Below are 17273 nucleotides of genomic sequence, written 5' to 3' on the forward strand. Positions count from 1 at the left end.
ACTGAAAAATCAACAATGACTGCAAAAAAGATACATTAATGAACTAGTAAGTATTCTAATGGTCAAGTTCATTTCATATTATTTAATTATCCTTGGATTTAGTTGAATTAAAAGGTTCCCAAGAAAGAAAATTCTCGACATTTATATCACCACCTTTGGCAACAGTTGAATTAAACCATGCTTCACCAGCATTATATCCCCATGTTGAACTGACATTAGCTATATATTGTGATCTTCCCATCTGTGAATATAGTGCAGCAATACCAAGGGTATCATTTCCAAGCAGTTTTTGGGCATTAGAAGGTATATGTTCAGTTTTTATTTTTTCATTAATGAATATAAATCCTGAATAAGATGAATTAATGATTTCAAGTGCGTCTTGTTTTGAAATTCCAATATTGCTAAGATTACCAGAAATCCCGTCCCATTTATTATCCATTGGTGGTGTTTGTGGTCTTGATCCATTATCAGATTCACCAAAATGACCATTATCGATTTCAGTTGAAGTTACATTTGCTACAATGGCATAAGGAGCAAAACCTTGACATGAGCATTCTACAACGAATTGTTTGCTTTCTTGTCTAATTGGCGATATATTGCTAGAACATAAATCACTTCTCCATTCAGAATTGATATTCATAGCACATCCGATATTTGTCATATTAACAGGTATATCAAAGGAAAGAGGAATAGTGAATGTTACAGGAATGTTTCCATGGGAATAGTAGTCTACTGAACACAAATATATTGTAGAACCACCCACTTGAATTGGAGTATCTTTTTTGTGAATTGCATTATAAATAAGCATATCAGAAATTTGTTTATTAGGGAACATATAATTTGATATAGTAGCAGTAACATTTGGACAACTAGACGAAGCAAACCAAAGCATTTCTGAATCATATTCTTCTGGATATGAGTGAAAGTAAATTGATTCAACAGGAATGAGATTTTGTATCTCACTAAATTTAAACCCACCAATTGCAAATCCATTAATATTTATTGGTTTTTTGGTAGTAATTTCGTCAATTGTTTGAACATAAAATGATACACCACTTTCAGATCCATCCCATTTAAATGAATCGCCTGAATAAGACCAAAACGAGAATCTGTTTCCTACAGCCTCGAGCAACCTGGATATAATATTTGCTTTATTTTTGTTCCTGAATATTTCTGACCAAGAGCTAATTTTGATAAGAAGATCAGTTATTTCCAATACGAGATTTTGAACTCCTGGATTATTTGTACACTCAGCATTCAACGTTACGTTCATTATTACATTGAATAATCTTGTGATCTCTAAGTCGAATTTATCATTGTTATTAAGATATGTCTCAGCGACTTTTTTAATAATGTCCAATGAAAGGAGTTTGAATCCAGGAAAATCATAGGCTCTTGGAGTTTGCTGAAGTTCTATTGACATTGAAAATATCGCATCAAAGTAGGTATTCCAAATAATTTTATTGTTAGGTTTTTGTTCAAAAAGTCCTCTGACTATATTAATGGTTTCCAAAGGAGATGTGTAGGCAAGAGGATGTGTTACTAAAGCTATTGCATTCTCTATCTCAGTATCGGAGTCATTTCCTTTTGTTAATATTTTAACATAGGGACATGAGATAGAATTTAGTAAAGTTGGATCATTTGTGCACCAGTGGGAATAGACGGTGTTTTTTATTGGAAATTGGCAGGGAACAAAGCATCCAGAATTCGTTACTGTTTGAACTCTTAGATAAACATACCATTCTGTTCGTGTCGCAGGTAATCTGATGGAGGATGGAAATTGTGTAAGAGAATCCCCAAGTAAAATGACCGTTGAATTTTTGGTAATAATTTGTGAAGAAGAAGCAATTGCTCCAAAACTAGAAAACCCATCATCCTGTTCTTTATTCGTAAATTGGAGATTATTTAACCTTAGGTAAATAGAGTCTCCCAAAGATACACCATCATTGCCGTTGGGTTGTAAATAAGAAAGTTTTCCCATACTTGGTGGAAAATCAACGCCTCCAAATTCAATTGATACAAATTCATTTTTTACATTTTTTGGGACACTTTGCATAAAAGCTTCATAGGAAGTGGCTACTGAGGTAGGAGCATTGGTTTCAGAAATAATTAGCTGATTAATGCAATCAGAAAACCTTGAATTTTGAACAACAGGATATTTTGTTGTGATAATTAAGCTTTTTGTTGAAGAGTCCAAAACATCGGAAATAGTTATTTTTTTTATATTTGTAGTACCAGATATTTTTCTTAAGTTTTCACAAAATAAATTGCTTGTTACATAAAATTCTTTGTTAGCATCAATATTGGTAGTGTAGCCTAAAGTGATCTTATGTCTGATTTTAAATGGAGTGTTAAAAGGAACAATAAAAGAGTATTTAGTGTTTTTAACATGATCCCATGGTTTCACCGTGGGATATATAATAAATGTTTGTTTATTTGTTTTAACAGGAATCATCGGAATCATTGGTATTTTAACACAGTAATTTGGAGCAATAAAATCCGACACTGGTGGCGAAAAAAGTTTAACTGATTTTCTGTCAGTTTGTCTCGGTGACGTGTAGTACATAGTGTCTGTAAACATAGTAAGGCTAATGGCTAGAAATCTGTCTGTTTTAAATGACAATCCCCTTAAACTTGAGACATGTTCCTTTGTGTATGAGTTTATCATTCCTGGATACCCATTTGCAGTTGTACTGCCTGCTAATAAACAAGACTCATACTCATTGTTAATATCACAAGATGATACTGTTTCTCTAGGCTCATCAATAAGCTTTTCCCATGACTCGCTAATAGGGGTCTTTCTGGATCTGCACTGCCACACTACCTTAAGTGAGTACAAATCCCTCTTAATAGGGATGAATCTAGCAGCCCTGCAGGTAGATCCAGACCCAGGTGTTCCATACAATCCATAATTTCTATTAATGTATCTTTCACCAAACTGATAGAAAGCATCTCCAAGAACAACTGAAGTATCGTCATTAATGTAATTAGGGAGGGAAAAGAGGATGAATGGGGGGTTAACTGGAGAAGCAAGTAAAAGTGAGTGTAGAAGACCATTGCTTGGGTAAAGTCCCTTTATTTCTCTTGAGTCATCGTTTAAATCGGTTTTGAACGTGCCTTTATGGGTGTACCCAATATATTGAACAAGAGAGGTGATTGTGAAAAAGTAGTTATAAGGCGAAGGACCTGAGAGAAAGTGAATGGGTGGTCTGTAATACGGGGATTTGAATTGAGTGGAGAACTCATTAATTTGTGACCCACACAAGCCAATTTCTGCTTTGTAGCCGTTGATTAGAGGGGATTTTGGATCGTATGGGAATGTCCCATTGTAATAACAACCCCCTATAAAATTGTTTGAGAAGGTGAGATATGTGGAAAGGGTGTTTTGAAGCTGTCCATTATACTTTGCAGAGTTTAGAAAAGGCCTCTTGGAGAAGAAAAGACTTGTTTGGACCGTGTTTCTTGATATCCTTGAATGGTATGAGGAAAATGAAGAAAGTAAGTTTGTGCTGCTTATTTTGCCGTTTAGAAGATGTGACAAGTTGTATGGTTTTGAGTTATTGCTTGGATTCCAAAAAGGGTCAATAGGATAGTAGAACAAATATCCACTGGAGCAGTCTGTATTGTTTAAATTTGGCAGGTTTGAGGGGAGTATTACCTTAATGGGTGAAACACCTAAGGCAATGTTTGTCCATGCAAAAGGTACGGCAGAATTATATTCATTTAGGGTAACGTTATTTTGAATGGCGATGAATCCACCTTGAGCTGAATTAATCACTGGAGGGAGGAATCCGGCTATATTTCTGCTGGGTTTCCAAAGATTGAATGAGGAAGACGATTTTAAATTTGAGTTTGAGTCCTCCGAGTACCTTCCACTGGAAATAGTTATGTTGAACAGGTCAATATAGGCATGTTCTGCTGGATTAGATCCTTCAACGATGCTTCCAGAAAGGATTTCCTTTGGAAGGTCAATCTTGTATTTAAGTGGCAATACAACAGAATCCGTTAAAGGATTTGCTAGATTTAGTATGCTTCCCACATTCACCCAATTTTCGCTGTAATAATGTTGTTGTAACCAGGTAAGTACGCTGTCTGAACCAGGAGCGTTTGAGATACCCCCTTTTTCAACTTGAATACTTTCAATAGCAGTTCTGATGAGGGTTCCTGGGATCAGGTAGGTGAAATTAGTCGCGGAAGTGGACTGGATCATTGTTGGCTCATAACTGTTTAGGTACTCAACCACAATATTACAAGCAGTATAGTAAGTCGAAGTTTGATTGACTGATATTGAACCAAAGGCCGTAGAAATCCAAATCGGTCCAGTTAAACCAGCGTGATTACAGGAGAATGATACTGGACTGCTATCAAAAGTGTAGTTCAGATTTTTGACACTTATTATTACTGGATACATGTATGAACATGGTGTCATTATTGATGGAAATCCTATTGTAGACCACAAAGTCAGATCGTATCTTGGTTGATTATGCACCTCATCCAACTTAATATCCATTCCCCACGCTCCCTGAGCAATTGTTTCGTTTGCCTTGACTGGAGTTGTTGTATACTCGTCCGGCATTATCTGGGACTTAATTCGAGTTGGAATCAGCAGTAGCAGATACACAAAACTAATTACGTGAGCAGCAAGTGAGAGAGAAAGCTTGAATATTATCATTTTCTCCAAAAGGTAAAAACAAACTCGAACTTCGATTCAATTGGTTATAATTATTTAAAAACAAGAAACGATAGTATTCCTTTATTTCAATGTCTAACTGGCCAGTTAAAAGTGATTTGTACTTGTAACTATCGTCTTTCATTAAAGTATGGAACCAGAAGCATTTTTTTGTGACTATATCTTGTTTATGAATATGAATTTCATTTAAAGAATATTGTTGTTGTTACTGAAAATGTGAAGTTATTTTCCCGTTTATGTTCATCATAGTTTTTTCCTCTTCCTAATATTTACACCACACAATTTTGCATAACACTGGATATTTGTTTTAAATATTTGGTTGTCTGCTTTAAGAAATTATTTAGTGCCTAAACCTCTGCATTTACATAGCTGGTATTGTCCTACCTATTTCTGCCTATTCATGTATTTCATTCGCACTAAAATCGGTTTCTTGTTCCTTTTGCTCAATCTAAAGCGTGTCTTTTGAACACTCCCTTCGTTAGTTTTAGAGTGCGTACAAAGTGCTCAAGAGAGCAGCTAAATTAAATGGTACAAGGTAGCTTCCTAAAGATGAGATCTCCCATTAATTTGGGAGATTCTTGCACTTGGAGATTTATTTAGAAAAAGGAGGAGGTTGGTGAGTGTGGGAAAGGGGAAGAAAACGAATCTCTGGAGAAGTGAGGCGGGAGACTGGAGAAGAAAAGCAGAACGGAGCAGTTGTATGTTGGAAGGAGGTGTTAAGCAATTAGAAGTAGTTGCTACAGTTATTTTCTTTATTTGTAAATATGCTAGTAGTTTGTGGCGCCAAAAAGGTGCATAAAATATGATACAATGTTTAAATACCGGATATCTAATGCAATGCATATAATATGTAATTATTTAATGCAATAATAAAAAGATATATACAGGATAGAGTATCCCACACACACACAGATAATGCAAATATGCATGATAATAAATAAATATAAAATAGGTGGCAATTTAAGATAAAATAAAGGTTGAAACAGGAGAAACAATATAATCGTGAAAAAATAATTGTTTATAGGTGATACTCAAGTAGAATATTAACACTTTAAGTATATAAAAGTGGGGTTTGTCTTGTTTATAGATTCGGTGAGACTATCATTCAAATTGGTGGAATAGTACATTTATTGCTGGCAACAATAGTACTTGTGGACATTGTAGAGAATAGTTAATTACAGAAACGAAAGACTGACTTTGGTGCTTATAATTTTTATTATCGAGTTGATCGTATTTTTTAATACTCGGATATAAAATACAATAGTAAATACGGAAGATGGTTTACCTATTGAGGCTGATATTTTTCTGCTTTTGTGCAGCATTGCTACTAAGTGGAGGAAAACCCTCATTAACTGTGGTGTTCTGTAGCGAAATACCCGGGACTGAGAGTAACATGTTTGAAAATGATATGCTGAATGAGCATGGGGTTGTTGGAGGCGAGCAATCAAATAGTGTCGTGAATCAAGTAGAAGTCGCTGACAATTTGGGATTTGAAAACACCTCTGGAGCTGAATTTTTGGACTTTAATGAATTAGATGCGTCATATGATCAAGGTAAAACGGAACACACCGATGTTGAGGAAATGGTAGATCTCATTCATCCTGATCAAGCTGGAGAAATAGCTTCTTCCGTTGAAGAAATTGCTGATTTGCATGACATTAAAAGTGACATTCGTGAACCAGGTCATGGAGTCGATAAAAAAGAAGACGCCAGGTTATTGAGTTTGGATGGTGAAAGCGTTCTGTTATCAAATATTTATGAGAAAGAAGATGCCTACATCCAAAATGGGTACGACGAAATATACGTTCCTGAATCAAAAGCTGGGTCTGGTTTAGAAACCAAGGATAGTTCAATTAGTCACATTACTGGTAAAGGTGTGTTGCCTACACCACCGGATCCAAGCAATCCAGAAACAAATCCAGGAGACGGAACTGGAGGAGAACTTCCGGGAATAGCGATAACGACACTGGATGTTGATTCTTCAGAAAGTTCCGATAAAGCAGATGCTTCGATTTCTACAGGTAAGTTAAGAGAATCGACTTGTTTCAACTTGAAATGGAACATTGTGGACTGATTAACCAATAACAAAATTAACTAACCTATTAATTGACACATTATTTTAGATACATCAACTTATAGCCATACTCTTCCCTCTCCCCCAACTCAAACAGGTTCTGCAGGCTCCAATCCGGGAACCAGTTCAGGAGACGGTAATGGAAATGGACTCCCTGGTACAACTCAGGGATCAGGTGGAGGTAGCAGCAGCAACGGAGTAACTGGTGGGGTAAATGGTGAAGGAAGCAGTGGAGGAAGTAGTGTGGGAAGTAGTGGAGGAACAGGTGGTGGTGGAGGAACAGGTGGTGGTGGAGGAAACGGAGTAGGTAAGTTTGTAAATAAACGATTCGAATTTCAAAAATTGCTGATTCAATTTACCGTGTTGACAAAAACACAACAAATAAACGAATATGTTTTATGTTACAGCAGTAGCAGGTGGGAATCAAGCAGCAATTTTGGGAGGTTCCATTGCAGGAGCACTATTGGGAGCAGGTGCATTAGCGGGTGGAGTTTCGTGGTTCTTCATAAATAAGAGGAGAGCTGAAGAGAAACAAAAGAGACTTAGAGCCTTAAGACTGAGGAGAGCGAGATTGGCCGCTATGAAGTCAAGTGAAATAAGCTCTAGTACTCAAAATGCCCCAGTAGAAACAGTGAATTATAGCTATTTCATGGAGCAACAAACGATTCCAGTAAATGTTGGAGCACAACGGAACATGAATGAATTAGCTTCACCTTCTTTAGTTTCTATAGTGGACTCAAATTCACCGGTTAATGATGATCAAATGCTATCCGCAAGTGCAATTTCACTTCCAGAAATAAATATAGTAACAGGTTCAAAAGAGGAACAAACAAAGCATTAATAAAGTGAAATGGTACTGGGAGGGATTATATTACAAGAATATTTAACATTTTCTCTGGTGAATTTAGTGGTAAATGTTGAAGTAATAATTTGTTAGTGATTATTTTAATGTTTTGTTGGAAGATAAACTAGTTAAATTCCAGGTTTATTGTCTTTATTTATGCAAAATAAACAGATATATTTTGTCTAAATTTATAGTAGTCTTAGTTTTCTTGGAAAAATAAACGTTGTTTTGTTCTTATAGTTGTTATATGCCAAAACATTCATCTGAATACTTCAAACGTGTTCGTTAAAAGCAAGGAACTAAGGTAATAAAGTGCTGTTATTTATGCTCATAAACCACGTTTGCCTGTCTTATTTTTGAATCCAGTACATGTAAAAATTGTGCATGCATGCGCGCATTTACACGTAATGAAAAAATAAAAGGTACATTTCTAATTTGACAACGTGAATAATAGTTTGACTGCAGAATAAAGGAGTCATTTTAAGCTTGGTATAAAATCAAGGGTGACACAAAAATTCACGAGAGTTATTTTTCAAGGATGCGAGAGTGTAGCTTTTTTTTTTGAAAATGTGAAGATATGTAGCAATTGGAGTCACACAACCGTAAGAAGTATAAAGAAGGAAGAAACAATACTGAGGCGAAAAACTAAATTTTCATTGCACTAGCAATACAAGAGTAATTAATTTCTTTTCTTTTTCGCTATATTCTTCCTATTTTCATAAAGACTTGAGCGTAAATGGCAAATTGTGTTGTGTGTTAATGTGTGTACACACGTTAAACAACATGAATAGCAATAAAAATCATAAAACAAAGCAAATGAGAAGTACTTTAAAAATTTGTGAAAGTTATTATACGTAGAGAAACTCAATGGTGTATTAGTGTAAAAGAGGGATAACAAAAGTGATAAAAAGCAGAATAGTAAAATAACATAATAGGAACAATAAGAATAATACTGGGATAATAATAAAAAATAGAATAAAAGGAAGAATAGAAGAAAGTATAGCTAACAACTTAATTTTGTGGATATGAAAATAACACTAATTAGTTATTAAATATTAAGTGGATACAATAATTATTTTTAGGGTTACCGTGTAAAAACCAAATTACAAATGAGGTGGAAGTTACACCTTATTTTTGTTATAGTACAAATAAGTTGGATATTTGGTGCAGAAGTTGGCGATCAAAAAGCACAAAAACACAGAATTAGTGTGTTGTTTGAGGATTCGGGAACAGAGGTTAGATTATCAGGATCGCCAAAAACAACACTAGGACAAGCAATTGCCTCATTTTTTCAGTCAAAAAAAAGTGACAAAAGTCTATCGTCTTACAATTATGTTTTAGAGTCAACAGGTGCAAACTTGCTGATAGAAACTGAAATAGTAAACATACCAACAAGTGATTTAGTTTTGGCAATACCAACAGTAGATGGGTCAGAAGGAGCAGCAGGACCTGATTTATCTGGTGAATACGGGATTAAAGGCAAGAAAGTTCCGGGAAAAGCATACCATGAATTATCACCAGAAGACGTGCATTTGAAGGTAACATTACCAGATGGCATATTAGAGGATGTAATAACTAATAGAATGAAAACAATAGGGCAACTTAGAAACGAATTATTAACACAATTTGGTATTTCAAATAATTATCAGATATCAGATGGTAGGAATTTGCTTCCGCTTCAATCAACAATAGACGAATTAAACCTGGAGGATTCCAATACACCATTGATGTTAGTATTGCCGGGGGATGTTAGAGATTCGCCTTCAGGTAGCGGTTTATATACTTCCGAAGATGATTTTGCAGGAAGCGGTGCCGTAGGTTCTAGCGAGGAGTATTTAAGTGACTATTACGGAGACAATGTTGGTGTTAGACAGGATAGAAGGTCCAGCAGTGGTGGTAAATTTGGTGCGTTTCATGGATCACCACCGATGAGAACAGGAATACCAGGTGAATATATACTCAAGAAGGTAAAAATAAAATTGTATTTTTTGGCAAAAAGAGTTAATGTGGCATATTCAACATTATACAGCAGAACAGGTTCTGATTTGATTTACGATATTAATTCGCAAAAGAATATACCGGTAAATATGATACGCTTGGGTATAATGAGAGAAGGAAGTACAAAGCCTATGAGTTTAAGCATAAATTCACCAGAAGCAGAATTGTCTTTATTCGAATTGGGAATAAGAAGCGGAGACGTTGTTATAGTAACAGGACCAGAGACAGATTTTTCAAGAACAGAATTACCATTTAGAAAAGGGAGTAGATTCAGAATATATTTAACGTGTCAAGATGCTCCTCACTCGCAGAAACGCTTTTCTGTCGAGGTGTGGGAAAATACATCGGTAGATTCTATAAGAATTGCCTTGTCGGGCCCATTGAGAGTCCCGTTTTCGGATATAGATTTGGAGATAGAGGATATAGATGTAAATGGTCAAGTAGTTATGTGGAGAAGATTGAGAGGATATAATATGAGTCAATTAAATATAGTTCAAGATACTGAACTATTTGTAAGAACAGGACCCTACAAATATATAACACTGCAACCTTCTTATTTTAATAAATTAACAGGTAGACATGAGATACCGATGGATGTAAGGATAAGATTCGATGATTTTACTGGTTTCGATTTACTATTAGGCGTTTATCCATCCACAACAATAAAGCAACTAAAGCGTTTGATAGCATGGAGAAGAAGCTACATACCAAGTTCGATACAGTTAGAAATGATTGGTATAGATAGGAGAATGATGCCAACATCGGTCATACCATCTAACGATTTATTAACACTAAGAAAATTGAGAGTAATACCTGGTATAATATTTAGAGTTAGATTAACGGGATCACCAATAGAGCCATCTGTGATACCATATGATAATATACAGGACAAGGAGTATGTAGATGGAACACAACAAGTTGGAGGAAGTGTTCCAGGTAAAAAACAGACTATGAGTTTGAATATAATGATAATAAATAAGGATCTTGCACCTGTTCAAGTGGTATGCTTTCCAACAACAAAAATAAGATCGATAATATCAAGCGTAGCTAGAAGAAGAAATTTGAGACAAGAAGAAATACGTTTATTTTCTGAAAAACAGCTAGAGAACGGTGCATTATATAGAAGATATTATGAGAAATTACCAGAAAAAACGGTTCAAGAGTCAAGAATAACAAGAAATACCGATCTGTTTGTTGAAGTGATTGATCAATTGAATAAAGATGATAATGGGAACATTATTAGAGAGGGTATGGTAAATTTGATAGTAAAGTGGGATGATGATACAACAAGTAATATACCGGTTCCATTGTCGTCAAAGTTGAGTCAATTTAAGGGGACTATAGCTGGTTTAAAAGGAACGAATCCAGAATATGTGACTTTAGGTAGAAAAATAAATGAGGGTGATAAGGAGTTTCACAAGATGGTAAACGTAGATGCATCAATAGAATCTTATAAGTTAAAGGACGGCGATGTTATTGAGGTTAAAATAGATGCAAATGGTGAAATTGATGCTAGCGGTACTTCATTGGAAAGCGGAGATGTAAACGGCGTTGGTAGATCAAGAAGACTAACTGGCTTAAGGTTCTCATGGCCGGACGGAACAACAGTAGTTACGTCCGGAAGAGCAAACAAAAAACTGGGGGAGGTGAAGTCGTTTTTAGCGGAAAGACGTGGAAACGACGTTAATACAGTAGCAATATATTTTTCAAGTGGAAGGAAATTAGTAGGTGATGACAAAACTTTGGAAGAATTGGGTGTGCAATCAGATATGCAGTTTTGGGTGGAAACTGATGCATTACATTTAGAGAATCCAAATGACCCAGTTAGGTTTGTGATAAGGAATACTGATACACTGTGGTCAACCGTTATATTTATTTCACCTGATGTGTATGTAACATCTACAGTAAAGGATTTAATGAATGAGTACAAGTCAAAAGCACTCATACCAAGAGAGGCAAATATAAAGATAATAGGTATAGAAAATATAAAAGACACAGATTTGTTGTCCAAGTATGAGGATGATGAGAGAATAAGGCATTTATTGGTAGAAGTAAAATTGCCTGGCGAATCGGGAGTTATGGGAGTGATAAATGGGGAAGAGTCAAATCCCACGCAACCCATAGACAAATTAAAGCAAATAATAAACTGGGACGGTCCCGTTAAGTTCACTCCGACTCAAAGAAAAGGTTTGATGTCTGCCAAGGCAGAAACTACTGAAATACAGGTCATGATGCCAGTTGCAGCCTTTATAAGACCGAGACTTAATCTGGACGAGGATATATTACAGGCATTTGGTGAGATAGCGGATTCTGAATTAAATGAGAGGGTGAATGGTCCGGCAGGGAAAAAGATACCATCTAAGAAGAAGGAGATATTGATATCAAAATTGTCCTCGACCAGGAGAGCTGCATATATATTGCATGTAATATGTTCACTGAATAACTTGGCAATTGACAAATATATAATGATGACACAATCAAAACCACCATTTGAGGCTAGAAAGTGTACAAAACATTTATCTTTAGGTTTGGACAAGTACTACAGATATGCGAGAGGAGTTGTGGGTAAAAGGCCAATACGTTTTGGTAAGGCAGTAAAGGCACTAAGGAGTGCTAAGAGCGAGTTTTTAAAGGCATTCAACTACGTTGTAAAGAATTCATCAAAAATGGCTAGAGTGATTAAAAGAAAGAGCAAAAAGAGTGGAGATGTTCCAAACAAAGAGTATTTTGACGCACTGTTGTTAACTGGTAAGATGAAGTATCAAAGAAAACAACAAATTGATGTTTCATTAAAGGATTTGTATACGGCATTAAGGCCTGTGGCCACACAGGAGGATATAGATGAATCGCTTAAACGTGAGAAAGAGACAACAAGAATACTCCATACTGGAGGTGATTAGTTTTCAGAAGCAATATATTGTCACATACAAGCATGTGTGTGGTGTTCTAGTTCTGTAGATCCGTTTTTTAATCAATCAACGTTTATTTTAATGGGGATAACTGAATTGTATTTATGAGTAAAAAAGGAGGTTTTAATGGCAAATTTACGGATTATGTGAACAATATGACTATACATAAATGGAATAAGGTCGAATAAGATCAAGTAAAATTACTGTTGAAATTCCTAAGGAAAATCTGACCCATATATATGATATGTACAACAATCAAACATATTTGGGTAAAACGAAACAGATCAAGTTAGGTCTCTCTGTAAAGTTGGAATTTATGTGCGAAGTGTAATGTTATCGTTTCGTTACTTCCGTAGAGTTAAACCAATGCAGGATGAGGATGACGCACAACTCTCTTGTACTGAAGCGAAGCGTAGCTAACTAAGTAATGAATATAAAAGCATTCATACTCGTACTATAATTTAAAATGAGAGAGTCAACAAGACATATCATAGATGGTGTATCAGCACAAAAGAATGAATATAAAAACTGTTCCTGATGTAGTTAAAGTTCATTCTCAAATTAGTTTTAGTGAATTATGGATAAATCAGAGACATTTATTGTTTAAAAGAACTATTACTATTGCGTCTATTCACTAATGGCGCTGTTTACGGCAAGAATGAAGCGAAAGTTGAATGGAAGTACAATAGTAAGGGAGTTGTATGCGTAAATGTCCTTTAAGGTAACAAGAAGAAGGCAACAGTAAAACAATGCGCACAATGTTAAAATTATTTTAAGTTTCAAGTGGTCTGCACGTTTGCTACATTTACATATGTTGTGCATGTTCTGATGGGAGGGCGGGAGTGACTGAGAGAGTGGATTTATTTTTGAGTAATATAATAGTGATAATTGCGTCTAAAGGGCTCGGTAACTGTTAATAATACGAAAAGTGACAACTGGTACAGGTAAATAGTACATGTTACTCTTGCAGTCTGCTTTCCGTCTCAAACACAAGGGACATATTACAGTGTAAACGGCCTGCCGTGCAGACACTACTTTTAAGAGTTAGTATTAGTACAGTTAGAGAGAAAAGTGAAAATTAATTTTAACTTTTTTTATATAATTTGCATTTTCCCCTCTGAATGTGAGCTACGTAACCTTCTTAACGTCTTTGAGCGGCACTTCCGTAAAGGTATCGGAAAAAGGTTATGGGCAGGATAAAAGGTGACAAAAGGGCGGCAACCAATTAATGAAAGGGGTAGATTAAGGTGAATATATAGAGTAAATAGCTAGATAGGCATTAAATAAGTATTAAGTAAGTAGCAGGAGGGAAAAAGGGGTAAATATTTAATTAAAGAAGATTAATGGCTCAAAGTAAAAAAGGCAAGGGATAAACGAGAGTAAGGATAGAAAAGGGGAATATTTAGAAAAAGAGAAATTAGTGTTTGACCTTTTTTTGGATACTCGAGTGACTAATAAAAGAATTGTAAAAGCAAAGCATTTCTTTTATTGAAGTACCCACTATATATACCAACTCTAAAATACTAGGTGGTGGGGATAGTTAGTTTCAAAGATAATACAAGACTGCAGGGCGTCGTCACTTATTTTTCTTTTTAAATATAAATATAGGAAGGCGTATTATTTATTTATAGATACCTGAGTGATGAGTTTAAAAGAAAATGGAAGGGGACAATTGTCCCGACTGAAGAAAATGGCAGTACTGGTATTTATGTTATTGGCACTTACATATGGTAAAGAAAGCGATGTCAATACAAAAGGCAAGGAATACGTGGAGAGGAATTACCAGGTGAAGGAGTGGGAGCATTTTAAGAATGTTTTGGAGTTACTGCTATTTCAGCCGGGCAGAGGTATGGGTACTCCTTGGCCAAGAAAGGCACCGTACGAGTTTATGAAGTTGGTCATAAAGAATGTGGAGTTTTGCAGCAGATGTAAGAATTTACTTGATAACTGGATGAATTCTGAGCCAAATATGATACTTTTTAGAGCACCTGTATATTTTTCAAAAATACCACATATATTCTTGGTGGCGTGTGGGTCTTTGGAGTCCAGATTCACAGCTAACGGACCATCCGAATGTACTGAGGCCTTCAGTAAGTTTAGTTTGCAAAAGTATTACGAGGGCTTCAGTTCCGCTCCAACACTAAGAAGACGTGCATCGTTTCCGGCTACACATACGGATTACAGACCTTTCAAGCCAAAGTACTTCCCATTGGAGTCAAGACAGATCAGGGTCACAACAAGAAAGAATCTTGATTTGCACAAACACAGTTACATTCCGATAATTAGAAAGGATTCTGATTCGGGGTCGAACAGAGGTTATCCTTACTTCCACGGAGTTTATTCCATCAACACTACTCACGGGTATATTCCATTTATTCCAAAGAGCGCAGTTGGTAATGAGAATATTGCTTCTTACCCGGCTTCTAGAACCAGAGTGCCCAGTGATCCATATCACAGTTATGCTCCGAGGGAGTACGCGTTAGATGATGAAGACATTGAGATAGGATCTTTGCCCTCGTCCAGAACGAGAATTCCTGTTGATCACTCAAATCACAGCTACATTCCATACATTCCATTCTCAAAAGAAGCCCTATATAATGAGACGGGATCTTTACCTTCGTCCAGAACAAGGGTACCGTTAGATCATACGATTCACGGATACATCCCGCAAACTATTTCCGACGACGAAGACTTTGATGACCTCATAAGAGTCTCGAATCCGGCGTATAGGACAAGGGTACCGACATACAGGAATCACAGCTTTATTCCGTATATTCCATTCTCCAACGAAACTTTGTATAACGAGACGGGATCTTTGCCCTCGTCCAGAACGAGAGTACCGCTGGATCATAATGATCATGGTTACGTTCCGAAGGTTATTTATAGCAACGAGGACTTAGAGGCCCACATCGAGGTTTCAAATCCGGCGTATAGGACAAGGGTACCGACAGACAGGAATCACAGCTTTGTTCCGTATATTCCATTCTCCAACGAAACTTTGTATAACGAGACGGGATCTTTGCCCTCGTCCAGAACGAGAGTGCCGCTGGATCACACGAATCATGGCTATGTTCCGAAGCACATGGTTTACTACTACGATCTTTCTGAGATTAGAGCCTCTTATCCGGCATCCAGGACGGAACTACTTGGGAACACAAGTCATCTCTATGTTCCGCTGTTTGAATCTAGAAACGAGACATTAGGAAACGGTACCTATTACTATGGTTTACCTGCATCCAGAACGAGTTTATATGATATGTACGACAGGACACATGGATATATTCCCGTGTTTCAACGAAAAACAATTAATGAGACGGCTTCGTATCCGGCCTCCAGAATAAGAATCCCCATAGACAACACAAACTACACCTATGTTCCGTATGTAAGTGACGAAGACTATATGAGGAGAATAGTAAATAACACAGCTTCGTATCCGGCTTCGAGAACAGGGTTCCCAGCGGATCCTAATCACGACTTTGTTCCACTATTTATAAAGGTGAATGACGGTTATCACGAAAATATCGTATTTTCTCATCCTGCTTCTAGAATCGGGGTACCGATTTACTCAAACCACAGTTACGTGCCTGTAGTAGAGAGCAGGAACAATAGCGAGGCGGAGTTGGGGTCTCTTCCCTCATCCAGAACAAGGGTACCTTTGGATCACACAAATCACGGTTATGTCCCACAAACAGTTTCCAACGACGAGGACTTTGACGACCTCATAAGAGTCTCGAATCCGGCGTATAGGACAAGGGTACCGACAGACAGGAATCACAGCTTTGTTCCGTATATTCCATTCTCCAACGAAACTTTGTATAACGAGACGGGATCTTTGCCTTCGTCCAGAACGAGAGTACCTTTGGATCACGCAAATCACGGTTATGTCCCGCAAACTGTTTCCAACGACGAGGACTTTGACGAACTCATAAGAGTCTCGAATCCGGCGTATAGGACAAGGGTACCGACAGACAGGAATCACAGCTTTATTCCGTATATTCCATTCTCCAACGAAACTTTGTATAACGAGACGGGATCTTTGCCCTCGTCCAGAACGAGAATCCCCGTTGATCACACAGTTCACGGATTCGCTCCAGTCTTTACGAGAGTATTCCTCAACACCACCTCGTTCTTGCCGGTTTCCAGGACAGGCGCGCCTTCGGATTCGAACCATACATTTGTGCCACTTTTGGTAAAGGTACCGGAAGTGGAACATGCAGCAAAGCCGGCATCTAGAACGAATGCCCCTGCTCCGGGAACAGCTAGTTGCAACCTGCCGTTCACCATTCTCGTCTCGCTCCCTAAGGCTGGTCTACCCGCATCCAGAACGGATCTTTTGTCCGAAGATCACCTCTATGTACCTTCAATCCCTGAAAGGGTGGACGTTGGACCCAGAGCGGCCTTTCCGGCTACCCACACAGGTATCAAGGCTCCAGAACGGTGGACTTCTGGTGCAGAGGGAGTCAATTGGGAGCATTACTCGGAAGTATTGAAATTGGATGAAGCTGGTAACCCTTATGTGGACACGAAGCTTGGTAGAATTTACGGATTTGGGGACTTGAGCACAATTCTCTCTCAATTGGAGGAGAAAGAGTCCATGGACGGCATCCAGTGCATAATAAATCAACAGTGATAAGGGTGTTCTTTTATGCTTATTGGTCTTAAGTATTTCGGGGGGGGGGAGGTATAAGGAGGAGGGATGCCTGGCGCCTTATTTTGTTTGTAACAAGCAGTATTTGGAAACGTGGAAGTTGTGCCCGG

The 17273-nt window shown here is 37.2% G+C and overlaps 4 protein-coding genes across 4 annotated transcripts; 3 read left to right on the plus strand and 1 right to left on the minus strand.

Annotated features, from left to right (window-relative positions):
- Window positions 1–82: 82 nt before the first annotated feature.
- FG386_002722 (uncharacterized protein) lies at window positions 83–4672 on the minus strand (the record flags this gene model as incomplete). Its single annotated transcript, XM_067342171.1, has 1 exon — window positions 83–4672. One exon carries the CDS (start codon window positions 4670–4672, stop codon window positions 83–85), a length of 4590 nt encoding a protein of 1529 aa, XP_067197776.1.
- A 1294-nt stretch (window positions 4673–5966) lies between these two features.
- FG386_002723 (uncharacterized protein) lies at window positions 5967–7605 on the plus strand (the record flags this gene model as incomplete). The annotated part of the gene is made up of 3 exons (XM_067342172.1): window positions 5967–6711; window positions 6814–7071; window positions 7172–7605. 3 exons carry the CDS (start codon window positions 5967–5969, stop codon window positions 7603–7605), a joined length of 1437 nt encoding a protein of 478 aa, XP_067197777.1.
- A 1112-nt stretch (window positions 7606–8717) lies between these two features.
- FG386_002724 (uncharacterized protein) lies at window positions 8718–12506 on the plus strand (the record flags this gene model as incomplete). The annotated part of the gene is made up of 1 exon (XM_067342173.1): window positions 8718–12506. The coding sequence occupies one exon, from the start codon at window positions 8718–8720 to the stop codon at window positions 12504–12506; it is 3789 nt and encodes a 1262-aa protein (XP_067197778.1).
- Window positions 12507–14205: 1699 nt separating this feature from the next.
- Window positions 14206–17145, plus strand: FG386_002725 (HxYxP motif containing repeat protein; the record flags this gene model as incomplete). Its single annotated transcript, XM_067342174.1, has 1 exon — window positions 14206–17145. One exon carries the CDS (start codon window positions 14206–14208, stop codon window positions 17143–17145), a length of 2940 nt encoding a protein of 979 aa, XP_067197779.1.
- Window positions 17146–17273: the final 128 nt, after the last annotated feature.

The sequence above is a fragment of the Cryptosporidium ryanae genome (genome assembly GCF_009792415.1).
Source record: "Cryptosporidium ryanae isolate 45019 chromosome Unknown contig_5, whole genome shotgun sequence".
Classification (NCBI taxonomy): Eukaryota; Apicomplexa; class Conoidasida; order Eucoccidiorida; family Cryptosporidiidae; genus Cryptosporidium; species Cryptosporidium ryanae.